The sequence below is a fragment of the Mus musculus genome, chromosome 17 (assembly GCF_000001635.26).
Source record: "Mus musculus strain C57BL/6J chromosome 17, GRCm38.p6 C57BL/6J".
NCBI classification, from domain to species: Eukaryota; Metazoa; Chordata; class Mammalia; order Rodentia; family Muridae; genus Mus; species Mus musculus.
In genome coordinates, this window is record NC_000083.6 from 84672343 (window position 1) to 84700338 (window position 27996).

General features: G+C 49.5%; 2 protein-coding genes across 5 annotated transcripts in view; one reads left to right on the top strand and one right to left on the bottom strand.

The window, feature by feature from the left end:
• Abcg5 (ATP binding cassette subfamily G member 5) overlaps positions 1-10669 on the bottom strand; it is a 24838-nt gene extending 14169 nt beyond the window's left edge. The window contains exons 1-5 of the mRNA NM_031884.2: positions 10386-10669; positions 9669-9790; positions 3863-3999; positions 3679-3777; positions 1181-1313 (exon numbers count right to left, since the gene is read on the bottom strand). Of these exons, the coding sequence (NP_114090.1) occupies positions 1181-1313; positions 3679-3777; positions 3863-3999; positions 9669-9790; positions 10386-10531 (637 nt within the window). The 5' untranslated portion in view covers positions 10532-10669. The remainder of the gene's footprint in view (positions 1-1180; positions 1314-3678; positions 3778-3862; positions 4000-9668; positions 9791-10385) is intronic.
• Positions 3960-27991, top strand: Abcg8 (ATP binding cassette subfamily G member 8). 4 transcript variants are annotated; one of them, NR_104382.1, is made up of 14 exons: positions 10779-10952; positions 14278-14379; positions 16190-16346; positions 19458-19696; positions 20142-20274; positions 20369-20638; positions 22650-22812; positions 22900-22980; positions 23610-23809; positions 24332-24408; positions 24953-25220; positions 26107-26234; positions 26320-26882; positions 27516-27991. NR_104382.1 is itself a non-coding variant. In NM_026180.3 (13 exons), the coding sequence occupies exons 1-13, from the start codon at positions 10890-10892 to the stop codon at positions 26455-26457; spliced, it is 2022 nt and encodes a 673-aa protein (NP_080456.1). In that variant the 5' UTR covers positions 10779-10889; the 3' UTR covers positions 26458-27991. The 4 variants fall into 4 exon arrangements, 3 of the variants coding, with proteins under 3 accessions (NP_001272934.1, NP_080456.1, NP_001334347.1); NM_026180.3 differs by having other exon boundaries at positions 14275-14379; positions 26320-27991; NM_001347418.1 differs by having other exon boundaries at positions 26320-27991.
• The last annotated feature ends 5 nt before the right edge of the window (positions 27992-27996 follow it).

Genomic DNA, 27996 nt, shown 5'->3' on the forward strand with positions numbered 1-27996 from the left:
GTACTTAAACCTCAGTGTTTCTGACCAGTCCTTCATTGAGACGCCGTACCCCATCCAAACTGCGTGGTGAGAAGTAGCCACATGGAAACTGGCTTTCAACCTGAGCCCAGGAGAAAGAACCTGACCTGGGACGACCCAGCTCTCAGCTCTGGAGCACACCTGGAGATAGGAGAGAGACCGTATCAGGCCTCTTTGTACTTTGGACTACTTGGGCTCCATGCCTGGGACACTGACAGAGACCAGGGCTAGCAGGCAGGCTTAGGGAGGGTAAGGAAGTAGCTAACGTTTACCTAGCCCAACCCTGATTCATACCAGGGCACTTTGCAATATTAATGAGGTCTGGTCTTTGCACAGCAGAAGGAAGAAACAAGGTCTGAAGTGCCAGTAGCTGGACAGGAATTGGCTGAGCTCCTTAGACGCTTTAACTATATCCCATGTCTGCCCAAGAAGTGACAAGGGTTTTTTTATCGTCTCCTGACCAAGCGCCGTCAGAAGAGGCAGGTTTATTCTAATGCAGAGTAAAGAAAGAATCCAGGTGCAAAATGACCTCTTGAAGGAGCACGTGAGTGGTAAGGTTGGTCAAGTTGGGAGAATGAGCAAACCAGGCTGGGGGAGGCAGAGGACTGGCTACCTCACCTTCATAACCTCTTCCCTAGTGGACCACAGATACACAAACAGGATACTCTTAAGAGATGTTCAGGGTGAATGGTTTTTGTGGTGGTAGCCCTAACTCTGAATAACCTGGTAACCATGGCAACCATAAGCTGAAGGTGCATTTAATACACCCAACCTACCGAGCATCTTAGCTGGGTAACAGTGCACTGCAGGGCCAGTCATTTCCTCTCACGGGCTCACTGCTGCTACCTAGCATCATGAGGGGATGTGCTACCATTTATCATTAGTCTGAGAGAGGATCAACGGTCACAGTTCAGTTGCGCATGTATCACTTTCACGTTTCTGTAAAGCTGACCTGTGATAAGTTAAGGGACTGTCTCCCAATTACAAACCCTCACCAGGAAATGAACTACATGACACTTTCTAACATTGGGATCTCGAATTTTCGAAACCCTGGGGAATCCCAATCCTATACAAATCATTTTTACCTGGGAACTGTGAGGACAGAGCCTCAAGCGCACAAGGACCCCTTTAGCATCTGGTGACCGGTTTGTGTCCCACTTACTGGGGTCCTGAAGGAGTTGGGCTGCGATGGAAACTCGGCGCCGCTCGCCACTGGAAATTCCCCCAAAATTATAGCTGCCAATCATTTGGTCCGCCACGTGGCTCAGGCTCAGCTCTGTCATGACTGCCTCTACCTGTAAGAGACACAATACCCCAGGGCTGCCACCTGTATCTATGGCTGACACTTCAGTTTCTGGGCTGTGATGGCCCCAGAGAGATAACACTGCTCTAAAGTACAAGGGCTACTTTCAGACCCACCATACCCTGGGGAGAAAAGTCCATTAGTAAAATCCACCTTAGTTTAATACATAATACACCGGTCAGATTTAAATAAAAGTTTTAAGTCCCTGGGAGACAAAAAAAAAAATTGCTTATTCTTGCAACAGAAAAATGTCCCAAAGGCATCATTATGACATAGATTATGTTAAGTATTTGGGTTTTGAAATTTTATTATCATAAACATTTTCTGTGCTTTAAAAAAAAACAATTTGGTTTGAAGTGGCCCCCTTATCCCCTTTGTAACGAAGTAAGTCCTGGAGGCTCAAGTGGCCAATCACAATGTGGTTTTACATCAAAGGAATATAATCCAACCTCCAAAAGTAATTAAAAGCCATTCTAATCTTTACTCAAATCTCTCCGGGAAACTTCAAAGAGTCCCCAACATATAATCCGCAGCTCTGTGCTTGTCCAGGCTTCTAATTCCCCACCAATCCTCTCCATTCTCCTACCCTGCGGCTCCCTGCAGTCCGCTTCTTATTCCGACTCTCCACACCATAACATTCCAAAACAGTGCTCACTGGCTTGCTAAGAAGGCTGCCCTTTCTCCCTCCACTGCTTCGGTTTACTGCAGCCCCCAGAGACCTTTGGGAAATCTCTACCTCTCTCCTTCCTCGATCCCTGAGTCTGCAGGAAGCCCTGGGGGAAGCAGGGGCAGGAATGAAATAATATAGCCAAGAATTTGTTCCTAGCTGCCTTTAATGAGATTGTGTCCCTTTCAAAATGAAAAAAAAAAAAAGAGAGAGAGAGAGAAAGAAAGAAAGAAAGAAACGGGCACATTTCTTCGAAAAAGAGCCGCAATATGACTGCAGGCAAAGAGATGTAGTAGCTTTTGGAGCAGAGTTCCAGGGAAGAGCAGCCAGAGTCACCAGCGTAAATGAAGCCCTGGCCTACAGACGATGCGAAGGAGAAACGAGGCTATCAGAAAGCCAGTAAGATCTGATCTGGAAAAAAAACACAGAGTCTCCTCTTAGAGTCAGATGGAAGGATCCCAGAACGGAGCTTTGCCTGACTCGTGGGTGCTCTGAATGGAACCCTGCTTGGTCCTCTGAAGAAACAGCCAGTGCTCTTAGCCACTTATCTACAGAGCCATCTCTCCAGCTCCCTTCTCAAAAAACTTTCTCCTATCATTTTAGATTTAAAGAAATTACTAAAGCAAGCAGAGAGACAGCTGCAGAGGGACTACATGGCTTGTCTCTTCCTCTGTCGCCCGGCTAGACCCACCAAGCCACGTGAACATGTTTCTGCACAACCACCTCCCAGGAGAGTATACATGTCCTCCTCTCAGACTGTATGGTTCTCAAGAAAGCATGGAGTCAGAGGGTGTGGGTTTTCCCCATGGGGTGGAGATGAAGTTCCCTCCCCCAGCTAATATTAGATATCAGTGAGATAATATTAATATCAGTGAGATACTGTATTTGTACAAGCCTGCTGAATGCCAGCCAGAGAAGGCACCAGAGACAGGACCCATGTAACACCCCTGAGCTCTCTGGGTAACCTTAGTGGGAGAGATAGATGGCTGAGGCATCGCTCTGTGGGGGCTGGGCACCTCCCGCCAACTGCCTCCCTCAGCTGTCCAGGATTCTTAAGTATAAGCAGTCTGCTCACTTTCCCAAGAGCTCGGTAAGACGCCCACCTACTTCCTAGGGAGCTGTTCCTGTTGCAGGTGACAGCCCTGCCTGGTGCTATTTTTTTCCCAAGTTTCCCAGGCCTTCATAGTTCAGACTGAAGGAAGCAATGTTTCTAACTAAGATCAAGGTGAATTTATTTACAGCTACTTGCAAAATGGGTGTGGCCAACAATCAAACCTAGATGAAAAATGACTCCATAGTTTCTTCCTTAATGGAAGAAACTTAGTCTCCTTTGCATGCATGAAGCCCCGTTAAAGACAAGATAGATAAGCGGGTAACAGCACCGACCACCTGAATTGGATCCCCTAAAGCCACGTGATGGAAGGACTAAACCAGAGGCATAACCAGACTTGGATTGGAGTGGTCACGTTTCAGATCTTCAGACAGCTCATGTAGCTGCCGCTTAGGATGGCAGAGGTAGAGGTGAATACAAGCGTGAAGCAAAGATTAAAAAAACAAACAAACAAAAAAAAACCCGAAACAAAAAACCAGGAGGACCAGGGGACCAGGGGTGGCCAGAGGAGGAGCTGGTGAGGCACCTGGTCTTGTCCCTTGGGGAACTGGCCTTCACTCAGCTTTAACTTTCAAGTACCTTCTTGTTGTAGAAGTCCGCGGAGCTGCGGCAGAGGGCCAGCATCGCTGTGTATCGCAACGTCTCGCGCACAGTGAGGCTGCTCAGAAAAACGTCGCTCTGCAGGAAAGGGGACATCAGGGTCGTCGAAATCCCGGGGCTAGGGGCCAGAGCCCGGGCAGGCTAGGGCCAGGGACACGCCCACCTGCAGGACGTAGGAGAAGCAGTCTTGGAACTGGTCCCTGCGCAGCTCGCAGCCATTCACAAACACCTCCCCTTCCAGGGTCCCAGTGCGCCGCAGCCTCCCGGAGATGGCGTCCAGCAGCGTGGTCTTCCCTGAGCCTAGGGGGCGACAAGAGAAGGCCCTGGAGGAGCCTCTGCACGGTGAGAATGGGGGCACTTCTCCAGACCTTTTGTGTTTCAATGGGACCCTGACTGCACCATGGCCCCTGGTCAAAATCCCAGGGTCTAAATAAATCTTTCCAGTTTATCCTCTGAATGAACTGGGACACGCCTAGTAAAGAGGCCAAACACCACATGGATTTGGTGACAGGAAAGCAGTTCTCTTGCCCTTGGTAATGACAGAACTGGAACCCAGGTCTGAAGAAGTTTTGTATTTAGATAAAATGTATAAAAGAGGGCTCAGATGGCAGGGTGCTTGCAGCCAAACCTGAGGACCTTATTTCAGTCCCAGAGGTGAAAGGAGATCCTGAATTATCAAAAATTGTCCTCTGACTTTCCACATACACCATGGCATGCATTTGCCCGTGCACATACACACATGCATAAATAAATAGTGGGGGAATTTTGGGTTGAGAAAAATGCAGGTTGCTGGGAAGTGGTGGCCCAGGGTCTGAATCCCAGCGCTAGGGAGGCAGAGGCAGGTGGATCTCTGTGAGTGTGAAGCCAGCCTGGTCTACAGAGTGAGTTCTTGGACAGCCAAGGCTACACAGAGAAGCCCTATCAAAAAAAAAAAAAAAAAAAAAAAAACCAACCAACCAAACAAAAAAACAAACAGAAAAACAAACAAAACAAAACAAAACAAACAAACAAAAAAAACGTGTGTGTGTGAGAGAGAGAAAGAGAGAGATCCCAGGGAGGGCTGTTGGAAGCATCTGGTGCCTAGGACATAAATTCCTTTTTGTGATCCCCTAAGCCTGTCCAGCTCTGCATGAATCTAGATGGCCTTGCTAGAGCCTTCTGACTCTTCTGACTCGTGGTCTGAGACCCTGAAACGGAGACTCACAGACCTATTGAATGTGACTCTGATTTTTAACAAGTTCCCATGAGTATTAGAGTGTGAGGGACACTGGCTTAGCAGCCTTTGGGGAAAGCAACCTCAGCCTGTACCAAGAGCCTTGGCTACAGCTAGCCAGTTACTACCCCAAATGCTCCTGCAGAGTTCTAGAAAAGCAACTGCCTGAACCTTGAGGTGACAGAGGAACATGCATCTCTGTTTTGTTTTGTTTCCCCAAGGTCACATCATACACAGGTTAGCCTGGGTTCCAGAACCCCTGGAGACAGGACAGACTTTTCCTGGTGATTCCTGCTAGCTAACCAGACTTACTAACAAGGACACAGGCAGGAGGCTCTGAACCACCTTCGAGAGCAAGGGAATTCTGCCAGACTGAGCCGCTCACACAGGGCCAGACAGAAGATCTCCCATCCAAGAGTTTTGTAGAAACTGCTTTTGCTATGAGGGGTCCAAAGATAAGTCCCTACAGCAACGACCATTGTGTCTAAACCATGTCTGACAGAACTCGGAGTTAGCACGCATGTTCGGGCAGTGTGGAGCAGAAAGGGGAACAAGAGCCTCCTTTAAAGGAATGGGCTTCCAGATGTCTTCAGTGGTGGTTTGTAACCTGTAAATGTTGATAATACGCTGTTTATTACACTTCGCTGTTCACGAGACTCACTCCGTGGCTCTTCTGCCCACGCATATTGTGGAGGCTGTTTGCAATTGTTTTCCAGTGACATTAAGAGTGTAGTTCATGTGGAGAAACTTTAGCAGTTGTCGTCTCCCCACCTGTATTTATGGGTGTTAGCTCAACTGCCTCACTGCAGAAAAGGCTCATTATCACAGTCAGTGTATTTGTAAACTGCCTGAAACCAACGTGTAGGCATAGAAATATTTTCTTGTAATAAGAGAAAAATAAATCGTGGGCTGGGGGAATGGCTCAGTTGTAGAACACTTGGTTCAACCTCCTGTTACACACAGAGAGGTGGGGGGAGAGGAGGGGAGCAGAGGAAGGAAGAAGGAAGAAGGAAGAGGAGAAAGAGGAAAGTGGCCCTCAGAGGGATTTATGACCTGATTTCCCAGCCGTGAGCCCTGCCCTTTCAGTGAGGTTTCTCTAAGCAGAGCCTCAACTCTACAAGGTAGCGAGATGCCTCAACCCCTCCTTGGCATTTGTTCCTGACACCTGCCCTTTCTCTCTGTCTCTCTGTCTGTTGGTCTGTCTGTCCCTGCAGCTTCTCAGCCTCACACAGAGACCTTTAGGCTTCCCCCTAGCCTTCTCTTTCCTCTGGTTCTCACCAAACAACGCCAAGGACTAACTTACTACATAAGTCTGGCAGCGTAGGAGGTAGATCCTTAGTCACACACAAGGTGACTGAAGCAGAATTACGAAGTATATTGGAAGCTGATAAGACATTGCCCTCACAACTGGAGTTAGTGTACTTAGGAAAGAGCCTGAGGGTCAGGAAGATGGTTCAGTTGGAAAACTGTTCATTGTCCAAGCGTGAAGATGAGCGTTAAAACCCCAGTAAACAAAGCCAGCATAGTGACACTTGTAATCCTGGCACCACAGAGGCAGAAACAGGAGGGTCTCTAGGGCTCGCTGGCTTCCCAGCAGCCTCGACGAATCAGTAAGTTCCAGGTAGAACTAACTCATAGACCTTGTCTCAGAAAACAAGATGGGAAGCCAATAGTGGTGGCACATAACTTTAAGCCCAGAAATCTGGAGGCAGAAACAGGCAGAGCTCTGAGTTTGAGAGCAGGTTGGGTCTACATAGCAACTTCCAGACCAGCCAGGGCTGGAAAGAAAGAAAGAAAGAAAGAAAGAAAGAAAGAAAGAAAGAAAGAAAGAAAGAAAGAGAGAGAGAAAGAGAGAGAGAGAGAAAGAAAGAGAGAAAGAAAGAAAGAAAGAAAGAAAGAAAGAAAGAAAGAAAGAAAGAAAGAAAGAAGAGGAAAGGAAACAAAACAAAAAACCACACACACACACACACACACACATCTACCCACAAACAAAATACAAGCACAAAAAAGACACCTAGGTTGATTGCAGGCCTTCACAAACACAAGCCCCTGCACATATACACACACAAAGTAATTTAATTAATTAACTAAAAATGTAAGAGACTTGGGAGAAATCCCACAACCCTTCCATTATTTGAGATTAGAGCTAGAAAATACCACTTCTGGAAAAGCCAGCTGCTGTAACTTGAATATAAAATGCCCCCCACCCCCCTCACCCCCCACCCTCAGCCTCCTAGATCCCCAGTTGCTGGTACTACTTGTGGAGATTCTGGGAACTTTAGGAGGGGGTGACTAGCTGGAAGAAGTAGATCACTGTAGTGCTCCTCAGGGGTGCTCCTAGGGGGTGCTCCTGGGGAACTTTAGGAGGGGGTGACTAGCTGGAAGAAGTAGATCACTGTAGTGCTCCTCAGGGGTGCTCCTCAGGGGTGTTCCTCTGGTGTATCTTGTTCCCACCCTTCCTGACTCCTCTCTCAGCTTATCATCCATCATGATATAAGCGTCCTGCTTGCCTCTCACTGTGATGGGCTGAACTCTTAGAAAGCGTGAGCCAAAACACATCTCTCCTTCTTTAAACCATTTATGCCAAGTGTTTTGCCCACATTGACAAACAGCTAGTACCCAGCCCTCACCACAGACAGCTCTGTCAGGCCTTTGGTCTTGGCTGTCAGTCTCTTGAAGTCTGAGGAATCCACACTCTTGCTCATAAGTCACCTAGTGATTCTTTCCACCATGATTCTTTTCTTACAGTAACCTAATTAGACTAATTAGCAAATTAACTGTTGCTGTTATTATTTCATTTATTCTTCATCTATTGTCATATAGCTGTGCTTGGATGAATGCTCATGGATTTAATCTGAGGCTAGAAATCTGTTTTGTATTGCTATAGGAAAACTCCCGAGACTAGACGCTCAAGGCAGAGAAATCATAGAAGAGAGAGTATGTGTGTGTGTGTGTGTGTGTCTGTCTGTCTGTCTGTCTCTATCTGTGTATGTGTCTGTTAGTCTGTCTATCTCAGTGTGTGTCAGTTTGTGTATCTGTGTGTGTGTGTATATCTGTCTATCTGTGTGTGTCTATCAGTCTGTCTATCTGTGTGTGTGTGTGTGTCTGTGGTGTGTGTGTGGTCTGTGTGTGTTGACCCACAGTCTTGGAGACTTAACATTCAAATGGGCTAGCCTCATGTGTCTGGCCTTCTGGCTGCATGGCACCACGGTAGGTGTCATTGTGAGTCAACAGGTTCCGAGCTGCGGCATGATGAGACAGAAGCCAGAGGGACCCACGTGTCAGCCCTTCTTTCATAGCAACTTTCTCTGGTGAGAACCACTTTGGACACTGCATGAGCTACATTCAGAGGGCTACACCCCGTGGCCCTTCATCCTCCCTAGAGCACCAGGCCTCTCATTTCCACAGGAAGGACAAGCTCCTGTCACAGAGCTTTGGGACTCACTCTCAGCTACACCCAACAGTGTCATACCTGACTCTCCCCACAGCCTTACACTGCCTGTTTCTAAGAGAGCACAAGGCAAGGGGACAGTTAAATGCTGACAGTTTACAAGGGGCTGCTCAGTCAAGAACGGTCTGTGAGTCGAATATGCCAGAATCCTTAAGCAGAGGCATTCAGAATAACCCAGTGTTGCGAACACTGCGGCATGCTACCCAGAGCCCCTCTTCTGGGCCAGTGTACCCCTCCCCAGCTGCTGCAGATAGGAAAATTTACAGCTATAGGTTTTGCAGGGGCAGAGGAGGAAACCCCTCAGAGGATAATGACAGTTAGTGGAAGAACACAAAACAAACATGGAAGTCACATTCAAAGGTTAAAATCTCACCTGGAAAGAATAGTGAGACACGGGGAATACACACAGGTGGGCTCAGCGCAGTGTGTGTGATGCTTAACTCCTGAAGAGAGAGGCCCAAAGAAAGCCTGGTGTGCTTGGTGTGCTCGGTGAGACTATATTAACATGAGGTCTTTTTTAGTGGTATCTGTTCTCAACTGTGTGTCTGATGACCATCATAATGAAAAGACAAGTAGGGTCAGGAATAGAAGTTAAGTCCTGCCTAACAACTCCTTGACAAAAACTTTCCAGATGTGGGAATATCAGTTGAAAGTAGAATTGGGGGCCTTCGAAGGAACTCCACAGGAAGACCAACAGAGTCAACTGACCTGGGCTCTTAGCTCTCCTAGGCCTCCCTGCACCACAGTCAATCAAACAATCAGGAGGGGTGGCCAGGAGAAGGTCAGTGAGCAGAATGCAAAGTGAGAAAGAAAGTAAGGAAGAAAGAAAGAAAGAAACAAAGAAACAAAAGAAAAGAAAGGAAGAAAGGAAGAAAGGAAGGAAAGAAAAGAAAGAAATATAGAAGGAAGAAAGAAAAAAAGGGAGAGAAGGGAGGAAGGGAAAGGAAGGGAAGGAGGAAGGGAGGGAAATACATTTGGGGCTGGGGTGCTGGGGCAGAAGGTTTACTGAGCATGCCCAAGGCTCTGGGTTTGCTCTCTAGCATCACAGTCAATCAAACAAGCAAAGAAGGCACTTACGTGTTAGGCAGGACTTTCCACTCTTTCCAGGGATTTTCCTCAAGATTTCACTTTGGTACTAGGTTCTATTGGCAGCCAGACAAGTCACCAGATTGTATTCAAATGCCAAATGCATGGCTGCCTCTCTACAACTTAAACTTACTTCTTAAACATTGTGCTTAGACAGAGCCAAAGCCTCCCAGAGCCTGCCTTAGAAGTACAGGAGCCCCGGCCCCCCCAGGCACTTACCTGAGCTGCCTAAGATGCACATAATCTGGCCACTCTCGATGTACAAGGAGACATCTTTGAGGATTTGCCTGTCCCACTTCTGCTGGCATGATTTGATGTTCCACCAAGGCCCGACACGGTTGCTTTAAAGGAAATCCCACAAGGGCAAAGGCAGAGTAGGGTCCTGGAAGGTGCCAGACCCCTGCTCCCAGCCCTACCCCATCCCAGTTGCCCCTGGACAGGTTGACAACTCTGTTTTAGCCTTATGTACCACTCTGTTGTCCTTGGAGGTATAATGACAAGTTGGCCACCACCCAAGGAGCATGCCTCCCATTAGCTGCTCTGATTACTGGGTCTCTGACTGGGAGATGGTACACCTGCACACTGCTTTCTTCTTGAAGTGAACCCTGCATTCCTTCAGCAGTGTTCATTCCATTTTGTGCCCCCAGCACCCCCACTCTCCGAGCCTTCTCCATCTACACAGGACAGGTGGTGGGCGAGTCAAGGAAGGGGAGAGCAGAAATCAGTGAGAAGCAGCAAGCGGCTTCAGGCAGGGCATGTTTTAATGTCCAGGCTCTGCCCTGCGCAGGAGGAGGAGGAGGAACGACTCACTGTTGTTACAGACTGTCCACTTTCACCCTGATCTGCTGGACAGACAACCCAAAGCCCACAGGCCCACCCACCCATTCAGAAAAGGCAATCAGAGAGCCTAGCTTTTTGCTGTGGAGGTCCCCTTACCTGACGCTGTAGGACACATGCAGGACACCTAAGCTGTGCCGAGCCTCTGTGCCCGTGACCGAACCTTGCTCCAGGGAGCTCAGAGACCCTCTGTTGATGTGAGGCCCTCTGGCTCCCTCTGGACTCAGAAAGGGCAGCTCACCCATGGCTAGCAGGAAGCAAATGCAAGTGAATTTTCTAGTGGCCTGTCCGGCTCCAGGGCAGCTTTAACTGAGGAGCCAATGGGAGTGCCCTGTCCGATCCTACCCAGCCCTGGAATCCTCGTGAGATAACAGTTCACCAATTTGGCCAACGATGCCATTATCTGATGTACCTTTAGCCAGAGTGTCCTTATCTCGACAATAGGCAGAACACACGGTGTGTTTATAGGAGTGTTTGCCAGAGAGGAATGCTGGGAGAAAGGCTGGCACAGAGGAGGGCTCAGGTGCCCCAGCTCTAAGGAGCAAAGACAGAGAGAGCCCAACAGCAGGGGAGGCCACACAAAGGGCACAAACAGCACTGGTCATGGCTGAGAAAACCAAAGAAGAGACCCAGCTGTGGAATGGGACTGTACTTCAGGATGCTTCGGTGAGTGAGCTCTGCCAGGGGGGAGGCAGTGTCAGACTGACTTTTCTTTCCTACCACAGGATTAGTCCTAATGTACCACCTGGACTTCAAGTAGAATGGAAATGGGGCGGCAGGGCCCTGTCTCCTCAGTGTTGATGGTCTGAGGGGAACAGTCTCAGGAGCCAGGAGACCTCTGAGGTCACTTCCCCACGACAGCACGCTCCTGTGAATGACCGGGATTGATGTTTTCCAAATGACATTCCATCACAGAGCGTTGACCCATGTGACTGTCAGACCAAGAATCTCAGTGGTAGTCAAGAGACAGCGGGGAGGTAACAACAGATCGCTACGCTTGCCATACTTATGTAGTAAGTTAGTCCTTGGCATTGTTTGGTGAGAACCAGAGGAAAGAGAAGGCCAGGGGGAAGCCTAAAGGTCTCTGTGTGAGGCTGAGAAGCTGCAGGGACAGACAGACCAATAGACAGAGAGACAGAGAGAAAGGGCAGGTGTCAGGAACAAATGCCAAGGAGGGGTTGAGGCATCTCGCTACCTTGTAGAGTTGAGGCTCTGCTTAGAGAAACCTCACTGAAAGGGCAGGGCTCACGGCTGGGAAGTCAGGTCATAAATCCCTCTGAGGGCCACTTTCCTCTTTCTCCTCTTCCCTCTTCCTTCTTCCTTCCTCCTCCTCTGCCCCCCCACTTCTCCCCCCCCCCTGTGTGTAACAGGAGGTTGAACCAAGTGTTCTACAACTGAGCCATTCCCCCAGCCCACGATTTATTTTTTTCTCTTATTACAAGAAAATATTTCTATGGCTACACATTGGTTTCAGGCAGTTTACAAATACACTGGCTGTGATAGTGATCGCTTGTTTGGGAGCGTCAGAATTGTGTGCTTGCAGTCTTATGGTCTGGGAGGGAGGCAGAGTGGACAGAGAGCAGCGAGGTGGCCAGGAAGTGGAGCTCCTAGGCCTCCTTCCTCATTAACCGGAGAAACATTTGCTTGATAAATGGCCTTTGACTCGAGTTGTGGGCAGGATTTGAAGCAGAAGGCAGTATGGGAAGACAGAGCAAAGACGACCTCCCCCTCCCCCCAGCTTCTACACCCGGCCCACTTTTCTGGAGACAAAGACCAGAACAGGATGGCCACATTCAACAGGGACGCCTCAGTCCCCTGTTCTAGGGGAGACAGGATTGCCTGAGATTGACCAATCCTACTACCACAGCAACAGGCAACTCTGCTGTCAGAATCCCCATGAGGCAGACGTCTATGGGGAAATAACTCCTTCTACGTCTTTGATGCTCCCTTCCTGAGTAGGATATAAAATCAGTGGTGGGTGTGGGGGCTTTTGCCCTTCAGATTACAGCTAAAAAGGCAATGAGCTGTCAGAATTCTATATTCAAAAGTGTGCCTAGGTCCTGCCACCTACAAGTTCCTTCTGTGAGGTCCCACTGTTGTAGGTGCCCTGTGATGGCCCGCCACTGACAACTGCAGGGCTTGGGGTGGGGGGGAGACAATGACACTGATATGCCCTGTGCCTCCGTTCTTAAAAGCTGTCAGTCAAGCTAAAAACTGCCCAGTGGTTTCCAGCCTCTCATCTCTGTATGCAAATTTAGAAAACTGAGCATTTCTTGCGGAGCTGGCTGGCTTCTGCTCCATGCCGTGGCCATCCATCTCCTCCTCTGCCCACCCAGCATCTCACTCTACAAAGAACTCACATAGCGGCCACACCGTCTTTCTACTCATATTCGAGTCAGGTCTTCACAGAGACCGGCACTACCCATACTCAGTGATGGCCTGGAAGGAGGGAGGAGATCAGGGCTATCTCACAGGGAATTCTGGCACTGAGTACCAGGGCGCCAGGACCCATGGTCTACAGCTCCTCGCACTGCAGACAGGGATAGGAAAGCCTGGACTCTAAGCAGAGGCAGATGAGATGGTGTCTGCAGGGGTCAACAGAGGGCCAGGTATGTGCCTTGGGCCAAAGACTTACCATATATGTCCCCACCAGGCACCACTGTTTTCTGCACATTTCTCCCTTTTTGTGCCCTCTGGATTTTCCCATGTGTCTGTGCTTCTGACTCAGGAATGTAACCAGAAGTTAATACAAGGAGACGTTACATTGTAGCCCAGCAGGAGCCACACTAGTTACCTACAAATAAACCCGCTTTCACTTTTTTAGGGTGTCACCTGTCACAGATTCAAATGATGTTCTGACAGTCGTGCTGATTAATGTGTCAGCCGAATAGATATTTAAGGGTTTGAAAAATAGAGAGAATTTGTCAAAACCTCAGGAATCCTTCCTGGGTGCCAAGGAAAATATTTTAAAATGGAACAGAAGTCATCCACAAGCCAGACAGGATATATTTTTTTTTTCCTTTCAGAAGCTGAGTTGACTGTGAGGCTCCTGGAAACCCAGACTCTCCGTGTGGACGGGGTCAGTGGGTTTGAGTGAGTCAGAGTGGCGACCTGGGCACTAATCAACTGCATCCCTGTCTTCCACTCTGTCCTCTCTGTCTGTCTAACCCCCCCCCCCCCAGGTCTTCACATTAGCGCAGTAACCTGAGAGCTTTCCTCCCTCAGTAGCCCCTCCACTCCTGAAGCCAATGGAAGAAACTTTGTATCAGTACAAGTGTCTAGGAACAAATTCCTAGCCCATGCAAGTAACTAAGATCTCTCCTAAAGATAATTGATTTGAAAACAAGAAACCCCAGGGACCCCGGATGTGTTGCTATGGTTCTGTCAGTATCATGATTGGCCTAGTATATTTGATGCTATGGATTTGATTCCCCAACACACACACACACACACACACACACACACACACACACCCCAAAAGATATCTCCAATATATTCCTACTTCAGAGAGATGAATTATATTACAGGGTAGGGGATGGTTGGCAGTCAGATCCTGGGCATCAAAATGAGATGGGAGACATAAATTCTAGTGTTCTGAAGCACAGCGGGGTGACCATAGTTTAAGCCATTGCTATTATTATTTTTTAGTAAAGATCAGAGAATGGAGCTGGGGTGATGCTCAAACATTAAAAGCACCTGAGAATACCTGGACCCCATTCCCATCACACACAGATGGTTCACAACCACCCATAACTCCAGGTCCAGAGGACCCAGTGACCTCTTTTGACCTCTGAGGGTGCCAGGTATGTGTGTGGCGCACGCACATGCATGCAGGCAAACAGTCATACACACAAAATAAAATAAAAATTTTACTTTCAAAGCAAAAGACCCGGAGAGAAGAATCTGATGGTTTCCAACACAAAGAAATGAGAACCGGGGAAGGCGCTCTCTGCATGTGACCCTTACACATTGACTACATGTCTCCCAGCAGGGCCTCCAGGACAGCTTGTTCTCCTCGGAAAGTGACAACAGTCTGTACTTCACCTACAGTGGTCAGTCCAACACTCTGGAGGTCAGAGATCTCACCTACCAGGTAGGGGCACGTGCCTGGGTTCAGGGGAGAAGGGTGGGCAGCTAACAAAATGTTCAGGAGAAGGAAGGGTGAGCCCACTCTGTAGGTTCTCTAATCCCAAGGGTGAAGTTCAGACTGTCCTGGGCGCAAGCCCTATCTGCAGCTAGAGGTTTGGAAAAGGGTAGAACCCCTCGTGAGGATGCTAGTGTTCACTGTGAAGGCCTGTGGGGATGTCGGTACTCATAACTTTAAAATTTGAAATCCTTCTCTAGATATAGATATAGTGTGTGTACATTTATGCACATATATTTTTATGTTTGTAATATTATATATATATCATATACATAAAATATATGTGTTTATATATACATACATATGATGTAGCTATACAATGTATGACATATATGAACGTATTATATATCTGTATTAGATGACAGATATCAAAGGGGCTGGGGAGACAGCTCACTCAGTAAAGTGCCTGAGCTCAGATTTCCAGAACCCACAGAAGACAATCTGGCCTGGGTGGCACAAGTCTGTGATCCTAGAGTCTAGAGGATCCTTCATGTCATTCAGCCTGGCCGAATCTGTGAGTTACAGGTTCAGCAAGAGACCAGGTCTCAAAAGTAAAGTAGAAAGTGCCATTTACCGCTGGGCTCTCAACACACATGTGCAAGGTGCATTCACACACAAATGTGCATGTACATACCTGTAGAAAACACACATAGCAAACACACAGTGTTTGTGGAGACACACTTTTTGCCTGGCTTCCCTTGAAGTCCACATCTTGCAAACTACATAGTAATTATCAAAACTAGGAAATTAACAATATGCTCTTAAGTAAATGACAGTTTGTTGAGATTTCATTCACTTAGATCTATTATCATCTATCTGTCATCTATCTAACATCTATGCATCCATCTATCATCTATTATCTAACATCTATCTATGCATCCATCTATCATCTATTATCTAACATCTATTCATCCATCTATCATCTATATATCATCTAACATCTATCTATCCATCCATCTACCATCTATCTATTATCTAGCATCCATCTATCATCTATCTATCTATCTATCTATCTATCTATCATCTATCTATCTATCATCTATCTACCTATCTGTCTATCATCTATCTATCTATCTATCTATCTATCTATTTATGTACCTACTTATGGTCTATTTTTTATAAAATATGTTGTCCCATTGCCCATAAAACATGTAGAATGTGAAGGCACCCAGGAAGGGCCCCCAGAATGCCTTTGTCAGAATGCAATGATTCCCCATTCCCCATTTCCCCAGGGGCAGACCACATGCTGCCCAAGTGGGATGGTGAACTTCAGAGTCCCAAGCCAGCCTTCTTGTGCCTCTGAGTCTAAACAAAGGAACGAGCCGCTTTGTAACCTCTCTCTGCTCTGCCACGCACTGTAAACAGTATAAGCTTGAGAGAATTCCTTAACTGCTTTGAACTGCTCAGTAAAACAGACAATAGTACCCACACCATATGCTTGCAATGAACAGTAGATGGATAATGATATAACGTGATTATTGTAATGGCTTGCAGCTGGTAAACACTTGCTGGCTTTTTTTTTTCCTGATATTTCACATGCTTTCTGGCCACCCACCCTCTCAGCTCTAGACTTGAACAGGATGGTGGGGTCTCGCTGCCATGTTTGGTAGGACTGTGGTGTGGGATGCCTCAAGATCTCTTATGCATCAGTATCGATCGGGGTGTCTCCTGTGAGAGGAGTTATACAAAATGCAGTAGACGCTGCTGAAGCCCTCTGAATGGTTCAGTTTCCCAAGGGCTCGCTAACCTCTCCCCACAGGTGGACATCGCCTCTCAGGTGCCTTGGTTTGAGCAGCTGGCTCAGTTCAAGATACCCTGGAGGTCTCATAGCAGCCAAGACTCCTGTGAGCTGGGCATCCGAAATCTAAGCTTCAAAGTGAGGAGTGGACAGATGCTGGCCATCATAGGGAGCTCAGGTACCAACAGAGGCTGTCAGGGGACAATGGCTTTTCTCCCCTACGATTCAGAACAGCCTTCAGCCATGAATCTTGCATGCAGAACCCTGGACTAAGAAAGTAATATGGTAAAATGGCTTAGAGCACAGGTTCTCAGTCAGATAGACCTGGGTTCAAATGCCCCCTCCCTCACCCACCAACTCTTAGATGTTGCTGTTGTTGTGCCCCTGAGTGAGAGTCTAGTCCACCTGCAGCTTTGGCTATCGTGCGTGCCTACAGTTCACACTGGACTAAGACGATACACAAGCAGCTTTAGAACGTGACGTTCTTTTCAGAGACTTCCCCCAACCACGGGTGCCTGCTCAACCCAAGTCAGGTCATGGTCAGACAATGACTCGGCAGGGCCGAGCTGCCACTGCCCCCTTCACAGTCCTAGCATAACCTTCAACCGCCTGCCAAGAGGTAGATCCTTGAAGTGTCTCAGGCAGTCGCTGTCACAGGTCAAATCTGAAATTACAGAACCTTGCAGATGAGAGGGGCTTGGAGAACGGGGTTGGTTTCCCATATTGGACCCTACCTCATACCCTTCCTGTCTGGAAGCATTTTAGGGAGAAGATTTTTAAATCATTTATCTAGTCCTCCATATTTCTAGAACGTTCTTTGTGAGAACATGCACACACACACTTGACAGGTGAGAACACTAACTCCAAAAGAGTTGAGTGAGACTCCTAAGGGCAGGAATTTACCTAGCGCAGATCTTACACTGACATCTCATTATGAATCCCGGGATTCCTTTATGCAAGATTAGAGAACTTTATACTTTTTAGTTAATCATTTCCAGAAGGGAAAATTGCCCAACACTTTGAACATCTGTTCCAAACTTTTACACTCTTCTGATAGACTTGTTTACTGTCTAACCAAAGAGCAAATAAGCTACAAAATGTAAACGTACTTTGTAACTGAAACAACATGCATACTCATTCAGTCCCTGGCCCTGACCCCGTGATGCTGATCTAAACAGGCAAAGGATATTTGGACTAATAATGTCTGATAGCTTGTCTTGTTGGATCTGTCTTTTCTGGGCACCCCGGAGACCTAGGAACCATTCCTCAGCCATGATGCCGAATACTGTTGAATAAGTATCCATCCGGCCCCCTGGCCAGCAGCACCCCGACTTTTAAGAGAGTGAAGTTCCGAGAGGCAGAGCAGGGTCTACACTGACTAACGCCCAGGTTCGGGCTTAGCTTTGCTTGGCTTCAAGATTACTTGACTGAAAATTTTGAAGCTTTTTTAGAGAGATTTAGTCATCATACGTCCTGTGATGTTGATTCCTTTAAATACTATCACACAGGGAGAATATGAATATGCATAGTAGCCATTATAATAATTTAAAAAATTATTCTAAAACATCTGCTCCAAGCATTTAGCTTGTTCTGTAGAATCGGCCATACACAAGGATTTCGAAGCTAATGAAATTCCTGGTGAGGAGACGGTGGCCACATTGCAAGGCTCTTGGGTGCCATGGCTCTTCAGAGAGCATTTGCCCAAATGCACCAGGCGCTCTTTGCTAGGCAGTCTGCCTCTAGCTTTTGGCCACAGTTTTGTTTAGGAAATGTGATCTCCCTGCCCTCTGACTGGGGATGCCTGGTGCCTGTAGGGCTGGCACAGTTTCCAGCACTCGCAAAGTCAGTGTCTGAGGCCGAACAGGCACAGGGCTGAGGTCTCTCTCTGTCTCTCTCTCTCTCATGCCTAGCAGGCAGCCCTGGATTGTAAACAAGGGGATTATATATGAAGGTCCTTGGGTTTGTGGACATGGCAGGCAGCATGTGACATATAGCAAGGAGAATTTGTCACAGACTGTCTATAGGCATTTGCCTTGTTTACAAAAGGGGGAAAAAAGCTATTAATTCCACAAACCCTACAGAGTGGGAAACCAACACCTTGCTGGGAGACTCAAACAGACTTTTGTCTCCATCTTGGAACACGGGAGGGTGTTCTCCAAGCATGAGGCGGGTTCACATCCACAGTTAAACTGGTTATAGGTGAGCCAGGTATGGTGGTGCCCACCTTTAATCCCAGTACTTGGGAGACAGGGACAGGGGACAGGGCAACCTCAGTTGCATGTGAGCCAGCCTGGTCTATATGGTGAGTTCCAGGGCAGCCAGGGTTGGGTAGTGAGACCCTGTCACAAAACAACAAAAAAAATATTCATTACAGGCGTGCTTTTGGAAAGGAGATTCAATGCTCGCTTCTCTGCATCGATAGGCATGAATTGGTGTTCAGGAGTGGATAACGGGATAATCCTTGTTTGCAAGGCAGAAGAAAAAAAGACACTGATTTTAAAAATGAGAGAAGGGTATAGATATTTGGAAGCCAATTATTTTTCTCAAAATAGGTTTTAAGTTTTTTTTTGTTTGGTTGGTTTGTTTTTTTTGGGTTTGGGTTTTGTTTTGTTTTTGGTTGGTTCGTTTTGGTTGGTTGGTTGGTTTGGTTTGTTTGTTTGTTTGTTTGTTTGTTTTTTGAGATAGGGTTTTTCTTTGTAGCCCTTGCCATCCTGGAACTCACTCTGTAGACCACGCTGGCCTCCAACTCAAAGGTTCCCCCTACCTCTGCCTCCTGAATGCTGGCTGGGATTAAAGGCTAGTGTCACCACCAAATAGCTAAATTGTAGTTCTGAGTTCTTCAAAGACAGACTATGAATGCTCCAAATTAGTCATTCCCACAAAGCCACTTCCGAGCCCAATGATGAATGAGACGCTGGCCAAGTGTTTTCAGCCAAAGAAATAGCTACTACACTTTGTAGTGTAATTAGCACCAACTTGGGAGAAAGCCGTTGGTTAGTGGTGGGAGAGGGACAGCAGCAGGCTTGTAGCAGTAAGGACTACAGCGTCTCCTATCTGAAACCTCTTTATCAGTGTGTCCCCAATCACTCAAGATGGCCTTAGGAAAAAAAGCCGGACCGTGCACCTGCTGGACTGTCCCACCCAAATCTAAGAACAGTGTTGGTTTCCCTGGAATTTGGTGGCTTCTGAAGAGCAGTTCCGGCGCTTCGCGAGTGGGCAGGGAAGGAGGAAGTAGTTGGGGGCAAGCCCGGCAGAAACTCTGCCCTCAGGGATATCTCTGGATTTGCAGGCTGCGGGAGAGCCTCACTACTCGACGTGATCACAGGCAGAGGCCACGGTGGCAAGATGAAATCAGGACAAATTTGGATAAATGGGCAACCCAGTACGCCTCAGCTGGTGAGGAAGTGCGTTGCGCATGTGCGGCAGCATGACCAACTGCTGCCCAACCTGACCGTCAGAGAGACCCTGGCTTTCATTGCCCAGATGCGCCTGCCCAGGACCTTCTCCCAGGCCCAGCGTGACAAACGGGTAACCAGTTGGCTGGTTGGTGTCCCTGGTGTCTGAGAATTCCTTGGTTTGCCAGAAGACCCAGTCTAGCTGGGTAGTTAAACCAACCCACCCTACAAGCCAATGCGCTTAGCCCCAGGGGTTCCCTTCCCCGCCCGCGCCCCCCGCCCCCACCTTGTCAAGTGGGTGATAAGTGTGTGTGTTTGTTTGTGTAAGGTTTTCCTGGTGCTTCGTGTGAGTGGGGAGCCAATTATCTGGTCTGATTCCCAGTCCACAATGTGTGCTCTTCAGGGCGAATCTGCTCAGAACCTGGGGACACGGGGGGGGGGGGCAGGGGGGGCGGAGGGAGCAGAGTGGGGGTCGCCAAACAATGCTGCTGGAAAATATACTGCAGAAGCCTTCCTTTGCATTAAGTGAAAGAGTTTGTGCAGCCCCTGGATGCCCTTAACGCTCCGCCTGTCCTCAGGTGGAAGACGTAATCGCCGAGCTGCGGCTGCGGCAGTGCGCCAACACCAGAGTGGGCAACACGTATGTACGTGGGGTGTCCGGGGGTGAGCGCCGACGAGTGAGCATTGGGGTGCAGCTCCTGTGGAACCCAGGTGAGGCCTGGGAACCTGAGGGGTGAAAACCTGAGCCTACAACCTGTCCGGCAGCGGCAGCGTGGTCATTGGACTCCCTGTGCAATATCCCCAGGAATCCTCATTCTGGATGAACCCACTTCTGGCCTCGACAGCTTCACAGCCCACAATCTGGTGACAACCTTGTCCCGCCTGGCCAAGGGCAACAGGCTGGTGCTCATCTCCCTCCACCAGCCTCGCTCTGACATCTTCAGGCTATTTGACCTGGTCCTTCTGATGACATCTGGCACCCCTATCTACCTGGGGGCGGCGCAGCAAATGGTGCAGTACTTCACATCCATTGGCCACCCTTGTCCTCGCTATAGCAACCCTGCGGACTTCTACGGTGAGTGGTAAAGGCAAGGACCTGGAACCTGGTGCACAGACATTTGCTGACGCCCCCTCCAAACAAAAGAAAACAAAAACAAGCACAAAATCCTTACTGGAAAGATCTAGGGGGGTCCCTGTTATGCATGCCCAGATGAGAGATCGAGCTAGGACCAACTGGTAGCATGCAAAACGGGAAACTGGTCAGTTTGCCAGGGTCGAATGCAAGGCACTAGTACTGCAGTCTTCTGGACAGGACAGGAAGGGGTAGAAGACTGCAGATGGGTGAGCAGGTACGTAATCCAGGAGATCTTGGATCCATGTGTGGTCTTTATGAAGGCTGTAAGAGTGTGTGTGTGTGTGTGTGTGTGTGTGTGTGTGTGTGTGTGCGCGTGTGTGTGTGCCTTTGTGCTCCTCAGAGGCAGGTAGCATAGGTAGAGGGCCCAGGACAGGGCCAATGAGTCTCTTAATATAGATTGCTGGATAGGTAGGTCACTGCCTTAGCTTTTTTTGGGGGGGGGGTGGTGTCCCAGGTACTCACTCTTTCATGAAGAACACCGTGAACCACTTCATTCATGGGGAACAGTGGTCTTTTCAGGACACCTGCATATGAAACACCCATCAAGAGTGCTGAAGAGTAGACCAGATGCTGAACAAGTGGCCAGTGTACTGGAACCTAGGAAAGCAGAAGCAATAGCCGGTCCTCTAGGTGACCAGGAACCCCAGAAGCTTCCTAGGATAGCCAAGTGCTAACCTCCATGGTCTCTATCAAGCCAAGGTCAGGTCTGTTTTTGTAGATGAGCTGAGGAACCTCATCCCTGCCTTACTGTGTTCTAGAGCAACTGTGGGAACAGGCCCAGGGCTCCCGTTGGTGAGCCTGGCTCTCAGCCTTGACTCTGGTCCATTCCACCCACACTGTCACCCCAGCATCCTTGGCTGTCCCAGGAGGAAAAGCTCCTGGCTCCTTTCCCTGCCCTTTGAACTCATGCCCTCAGTGAACTCCCATACAAGCCACCTTTCATGCTCAGGTTGACATCCTGACTTCCATGTGTCACACTTTGGTCAGTGTCCTCAGATAAGGGGTCAGAGGACATTCGCCAATCTGGCTACAAGGGGAAGTATGAATGAGCCTGAGAGGGCTGCCCCAAACCAAGTAACCATGGCAGAAACAAAGACTTCTTTTCTGTCTTCCTTTGGAGGGAGTAGGGGTAGAGTCCTTGTCTACCAGACCCAAGGCAGGTGGCTGTCACTAATATGGGGTGCAGGAGCTGCTTGTGTGGGACACAGGGCACCCAGCAAATGTAACATTTGAGCTACAGCCTGCACAGGGGGAGCCTATGGGGTCCATAGCCCCTCCCTCCCTCCCTCCCTCCCTCCCTTCCTCCCTCCCTCCCTCCCTCGAACCTCTTCTCTTGTATTGTGCAATGCATACAGATGAGGGAAAGCGATGGAGAGGACAGCCGAGCCATGCACGGTCCTGGAGTCTCCAGGAGGTAGCACTGCCCGGGCTGCAACTGCTGGGCCTGGCGCTTTCTGTCACTGAGGGGGCGTTGGAGGGAGGGCAGAGCCCATTCTCAGCTGCATGATGGGACTGGCACATGCAGGGTGTGGCATCTTCTCAGATTCCCCCAGTAACCTGGTCTCCAGTTAGGTGGGCTGCCCTAGCCTCTCCTGGGGCAAAGCTTAGCATAGGCAGTGAGCACTGGATGTGGCTGGTGCCCAGCACCCTGGCCACTTGAAATTAGAGCCAGCATCTACCTGTAATGACATATCTGGCTCTGAAGGTACCTGCCCACTGTAGAAATCTCTGTAGTGATGGGATGGGAGTGGGGTGGGATGGGTGGGGTGTGGTGGGGCCCCTGCTGTTGCCTACTTTCTGATCTGTGGCCCTCTCAAGGCATCTGCATATGTGGTCAGATCAGCCAGAGCCAAGGACCAGGTCTCTGCCTTTCTGCTCTGACCATTGCATCACAGTCCCTTCTCGGAGGGTGGGACCAGGTTGCCTATGGCCTTGTATCTTCTGCTTACAGTGGACTTGACCAGCATCGACAGACGCAGCAAAGAACGGGAGGTGGCCACCGTGGAGAAGGCACAGTCTCTTGCAGCCCTGTTCCTAGAAAAAGTACAAGGCTTTGATGACTTTCTGTGGAAAGCTGAGGCAAAGGAACTCAACACAAGCACCCACACAGTCAGGTACGGGAAGCCCGGGCACCGATGGGAAGCTCCGGTGGTGCCCCCGCCCCCAGCCTGATCACATAATTCACATACTGCTCCCAACAGCCTGACCCTCACACAGGACACTGACTGTGGGACTGCTGTTGAGCTGCCCGGGATGATAGAGCAGTTTTCCACCCTGATCCGGTAAATCTCCCTCCCTCCTTCCCTCCCTCTCTTCCTCCCTTCCTCCTTCCCTCCCTCCTCCTCTTCCTCTTCTTCCTCCTCCTTCCTTCTTCTTCTTCCTCCTCCTTCCTCCTTCCTCCTCCTCCTCCTCCTCCTCCTTCTTCCTCCTCCTCCTCCTCCTCCTCCTCCTCCTCCTCCTCCTCCTCCTCCTTCTCCTCCTCTCTCTCTCTCTCTCTCTCTCTCTCTCTCTCTCTCTCTCTCATCCCTGCCTCCTATGCCTCTGGATATCAAAGCAAAGCAGTGAAATTGTTTAAAAGCTAGCACCCCTAGGACCAGCCGAGCCCTCCTGCGTCCCCCTGATGCTCTTATTCTGTAAACAAGAATAAAACTGCATCAGTGGCAAGTATCATGGAAAGAGTCACATCAGACACTCAGACCCAGAAAGGGCAGATGGTGATTGAAGGCTCCATGCGCCTGCTGCACTCAGGCTTCCTGGGGGGATGCACACATGCAGAGGCCTGGGACCAGCTATTTACCTACCCTAAGTGTCATGCCCCTGCCTCCTCTCTGATTGGAGCACTCTGGCTTGGTCATACTTTATGTAGCCTGGTCTGTTTGGATGGCCACCTTACATGGAGGCTTTCTTTCAGTCGTCAGATTTCCAATGACTTCCGGGACCTGCCCACGCTGCTCATTCATGGGTCGGAAGCCTGCCTGATGTCCCTCATCATTGGCTTCCTTTACTACGGCCATGGGGCCAAGCAGCTCTCCTTCATGGACACAGCAGCCCTCCTCTTCATGATAGGGGCGCTCATTCCTTTCAATGTCATCCTGGATGTCGTCTCCAAATGTGAGTGTCACCTGCCCTCCTCACCAGACTGCGGGGCAGTGGGACAGCCTCGCTGTGCTGCGCTGCCCTGAGGATTCCGTGCCTCTGAGCTCTGTGCTTCCCCCAGCACCTTGAGACAATAGCTTTATGGAACCATTTAATCGTGATGGTATAATGAGTACAGCAATCGTTTGAAAAGTTTGCGCACGAATATCACCATACAGATTATGGGGTCTTTGAGTTTCTCGTCCACGCAGGGTTTGTGCATGTCAGCAACTAGCTGCAGTATCTGGGGTACAGTGGTGTCCCTGTGCCTGTGGTTTGCACAGCATGTGAACAAATTCAGAAAATAGAGCACTTTCTCCCCCAGTGCCAAGGGTTGAACCCATAGCTTTGCGACGAGTGAGCAAGTATCCTGCCACCAAGTAAGACTCCCAGCTTCATGTCCCTGCTTTCAATGACATTACAGGAGATGCAGTGCAGCATCAGTAACACTGTAGGCGACCATCACACATTCATTTCCTTCTCCTCCCCCATCTTTAGGTCACTCGGAGAGGTCAATGCTGTACTATGAGCTGGAAGACGGGCTGTACACTGCTGGTCCTTATTTCTTTGCCAAGGTCAGGGCTGGGAGCAAGGGCTGAAGGGCACTGCACACATCGCAGGAAAGAGTTTTACGGAACTGCTCAGCCGTGCAGTCTCTAGAAGAGGTTCAGAGACTTGCTAGCCATTAAACTGTCCCCAGAGAGGCCAGGGCTGTGAGGCAGAAATGATACTCTTGTGGGCAGCCAGAACTAAGAGAGGAAGAAGCAGGGGATACCAAGGAGTGCTTGTGTCCCTGAGCAGCCTGGCAAGTGTTACCAGAACGAGGCTCAGGAGGTTATGAGACTCTTATAAAGCCACACAGCCACCAGGTCTGGGCGGGCAGGGTGGCCATCAGGCTGGGTGGTAGCAGAGCGTATACCAGCCGCCTTCAGGGAGCACAGCTCAGGAGCACGCCCTGCAATGGCAGCTTGGTGAGAGGTCAGGGTCAGAGGTCGTCCCTGGCACCCCCTCATCGAGAAGAACCATTGACATCCTAGGTGTTATCACTCTTTAAAACGTCTTCAGATAACAGCAAATGCCAGTGTTGGCTCCATAACCTAGTGAAGCTGTGCTTTGCAGATCCTAGGAGAATTGCCGGAGCACTGTGCCTACGTCATCATCTACGCGATGCCCATCTACTGGCTGACAAACCTGCGGCCCGTGCCTGAGCTCTTCCTTCTACACTTCCTGCTCGTGTGGTTGGTGGTCTTCTGCTGCAGGACCATGGCCCTGGCTGCCTCTGCCATGCTGCCCACCTTCCACATGTCCTCCTTCTTCTGCAATGCCCTCTACAACTCCTTCTACCTTACTGCCGGCTTCATGATAAACTTGGACAACCTGTGGATAGGTGAGGCCTGCTGCCCCACCCCCCGCCCCCCTTAGCCAAGCGTCTGTAGGCCTCTGTGGCTGCTTAAGTCTGCAACAGTTAGGTCTCTCCAGGCCTTTGCCAGATGCACAGCAGGCTATGGGACAGGACGCACACCCAGTGGTCACCTGACTCCCCCACCACTTTCGCCAGTGAGCCAGGCCTGAGTGCTCCCTCAGTTTCAACCCGACCCCTCCCTCATCGTTGAACCCAGAGCCACCATAACCACCTGGTCTCTCGGTGGCCTTTGCAATGTTCACCTATGCAGATCAAGCTTTCTCGGGAACAAGCTCTTGTTCAAAGCCTCTCAGAGCTGCTAGTTCCCAATGCCCCCCAGTCCCCAGCTCTTGTAAAGCTTCCAGTACCTTCTCACTGTGGAGCCCACTAGGCTGTTTTCTGTATACACCGTTTCCCGGCTTTGATACCCTCTCCTCAGCCAGCCTTTGCTGACATCTGACATTTGCAGCTTTCTCCTCTCCCAACAGAGTGCTCCCTGGGGCCAGGGTCCTCCTCTTCCAGCAGAATGCTCCCCAGGGTCAGAGTCCTCCTCTCCCAGCAGAGTGCTCCCCGGGGTCAGGGTCCTCCTCTTCCAGCAGAGTGCTCCCCAGGGCCAGGGTCTCTGGTGTGGTGTATCCTGTGAAGCTGGGCATATGCAGCATATAATGAAATGACTGTCCAGAGTAAGTAGCAATCCAACATGTAGGTCCCTTGTTCTTGGCCCTCTCAGCATAGGTCCCCAGTCACAGCTGTTACTCCTTGTCTCTTTTGCTCCTTGGTCCTTAGAGGACTCTTCCGGCCACAGCTAGCATGAGTCCTCTCTCCAGAGGAGCAGAGACCGTGTAAGTAACATAGCTCTTGCTGTCTTCAGTGCCTGCATGGATCTCCAAGCTGTCGTTCCTCCGGTGGTGCTTCTCGGGGCTGATGCAGATTCAATTTAATGGACACCTTTACACCACACAAATCGGCAACTTCACCTTCTCCATCCTCGGAGACACGGTACGTAGCGAAGGCTGGGAGTTCTAAATTCAAGTGCTACTGTGGGGACAGCGTCCTTGGGCGCTCACCAAATGTCTGTCCGCAGATGATCAGTGCCATGGACCTGAACTCGCATCCACTCTATGCGATCTACCTCATTGTCATCGGCATCAGCTACGGCTTCCTGTTCCTGTACTATCTATCCTTGAAGCTCATCAAACAGAAGTCAATTCAAGACTGGTGATACTCAGCCTTGCTCTCACTGGCGGGACCCTTTTCCCGGGGCTGGCCACCCCAGGAGGAGCCGGACTGGGGACAAGGCTCACACAGATCTCTCAGGCAGCAGCCACCTCTTAGTGCTGCAGTGGCACAGGTCAGCCACAGGATGGCAGTAGAATAAAGACAGTTGAGAGGTGTTTCTGCTCCCAGGCCCAGGCTTGTGATGGGAGAGAGAGAAACCAGGTACGTTGCTCATGCATTTTATATCTTTAAATAAACAACCCAGTATGGAATGGGAACCAATTATATATGAATTGAGTAGCTAGGCTATGCAGAAATTTCTGGAATCCTGAGAGGATAGTGGTTTATAGCAAAGTGTTTAACTTTCTCTTCTACCATTCTCACACTGTTAAGCCACTCCCAATACAAAGGGCGACCTAAAACAAACTAGCAAAATGTTTTTCGCTTATCTCTGCGTGGATTCATGGACTCCAACCCCCAAAGTTGGACAGCTGAGAGTTAATTGAGCATTTAATCAACGGGTACGGTATAAAATATGATGTGTGGCTATTGTCATTTATTCTTGGAGCAACCCACTGATGTGAGCAGCATCCTGTTATTTCGGTGAGGACACGGTGGCAAAGACAAATCCAGTTGTCTCAGCTTACAAAGTGTTTTGTGATGGAATCAAAAAGACCCTTGGGCGTTACAGAGCAAAACGCCAGGCCCGAGATGCCTCTAGAAACAGTTTGCAGAGTCTGTGTGAGCTCAGCCAGGCCTCAGAGTTGCATCCCCCTAGCCAGGGCTCAGGATCGGCTTTCACAGTGGCCAGAGATGCGCTGCTTGCTGCACATCCAGATTGCGTGCTTCATGCCTGTGTCAAGGAACCCCACCCCCACCCCTGGCCCCCCACCCCGGGCCCCCGACCCAAAGCATGGAGCTGGGAGGGGCTTGCTCCCAGAGGAAAACTCGTCTGGAATGAAAAGAACCAGCGGGGAGAGTGTTTGAGGCCAGGAGAGGTGTTCTCCACTGGTTCTCCAGGTCCTGATTGGTCCATGACGTCAGTGAATGCTGATGAGGTAGGCAAAATCCCAGGCCTGCCCAGATCCGTGGACTCAGCATCCTGTGTTCAGACCCCAGTGTGAGCAGCAGCTCCACAGCATCCACTGGCCTCAGGGAGTCCACACAGCCCTGTTGCCACCATCCATTGCATAGATGTCACACAAGAGCCACAGGGCCCTCATGCAGAGCAGAGTCAAAAGCACCCTCCGATTGCTTCTTTCAGTTTGGAAGAGCTAGCTCTTCAGTGCCCGCTGGCTTTATAGGGTAGCTTTTAATTTGGATTTATCTGGGGGCATTTCTCAGTTAAATCCTGGCTGGGTCAGAATATCCAGGAATGAAATTGGTTTTTCCCTAGTGTGTCCCATCAGGCGGCACACGGTTGGCTCCCAGTTGCTGCGTGCTGTTGACTCTGATTGCCTGACAGAAGGCACGTCTGCTGGACCCCTCCACGTTCCTCGGTTCCCTCTTTTCATAATTAATAAAGCTTTTGGATACCATGCCT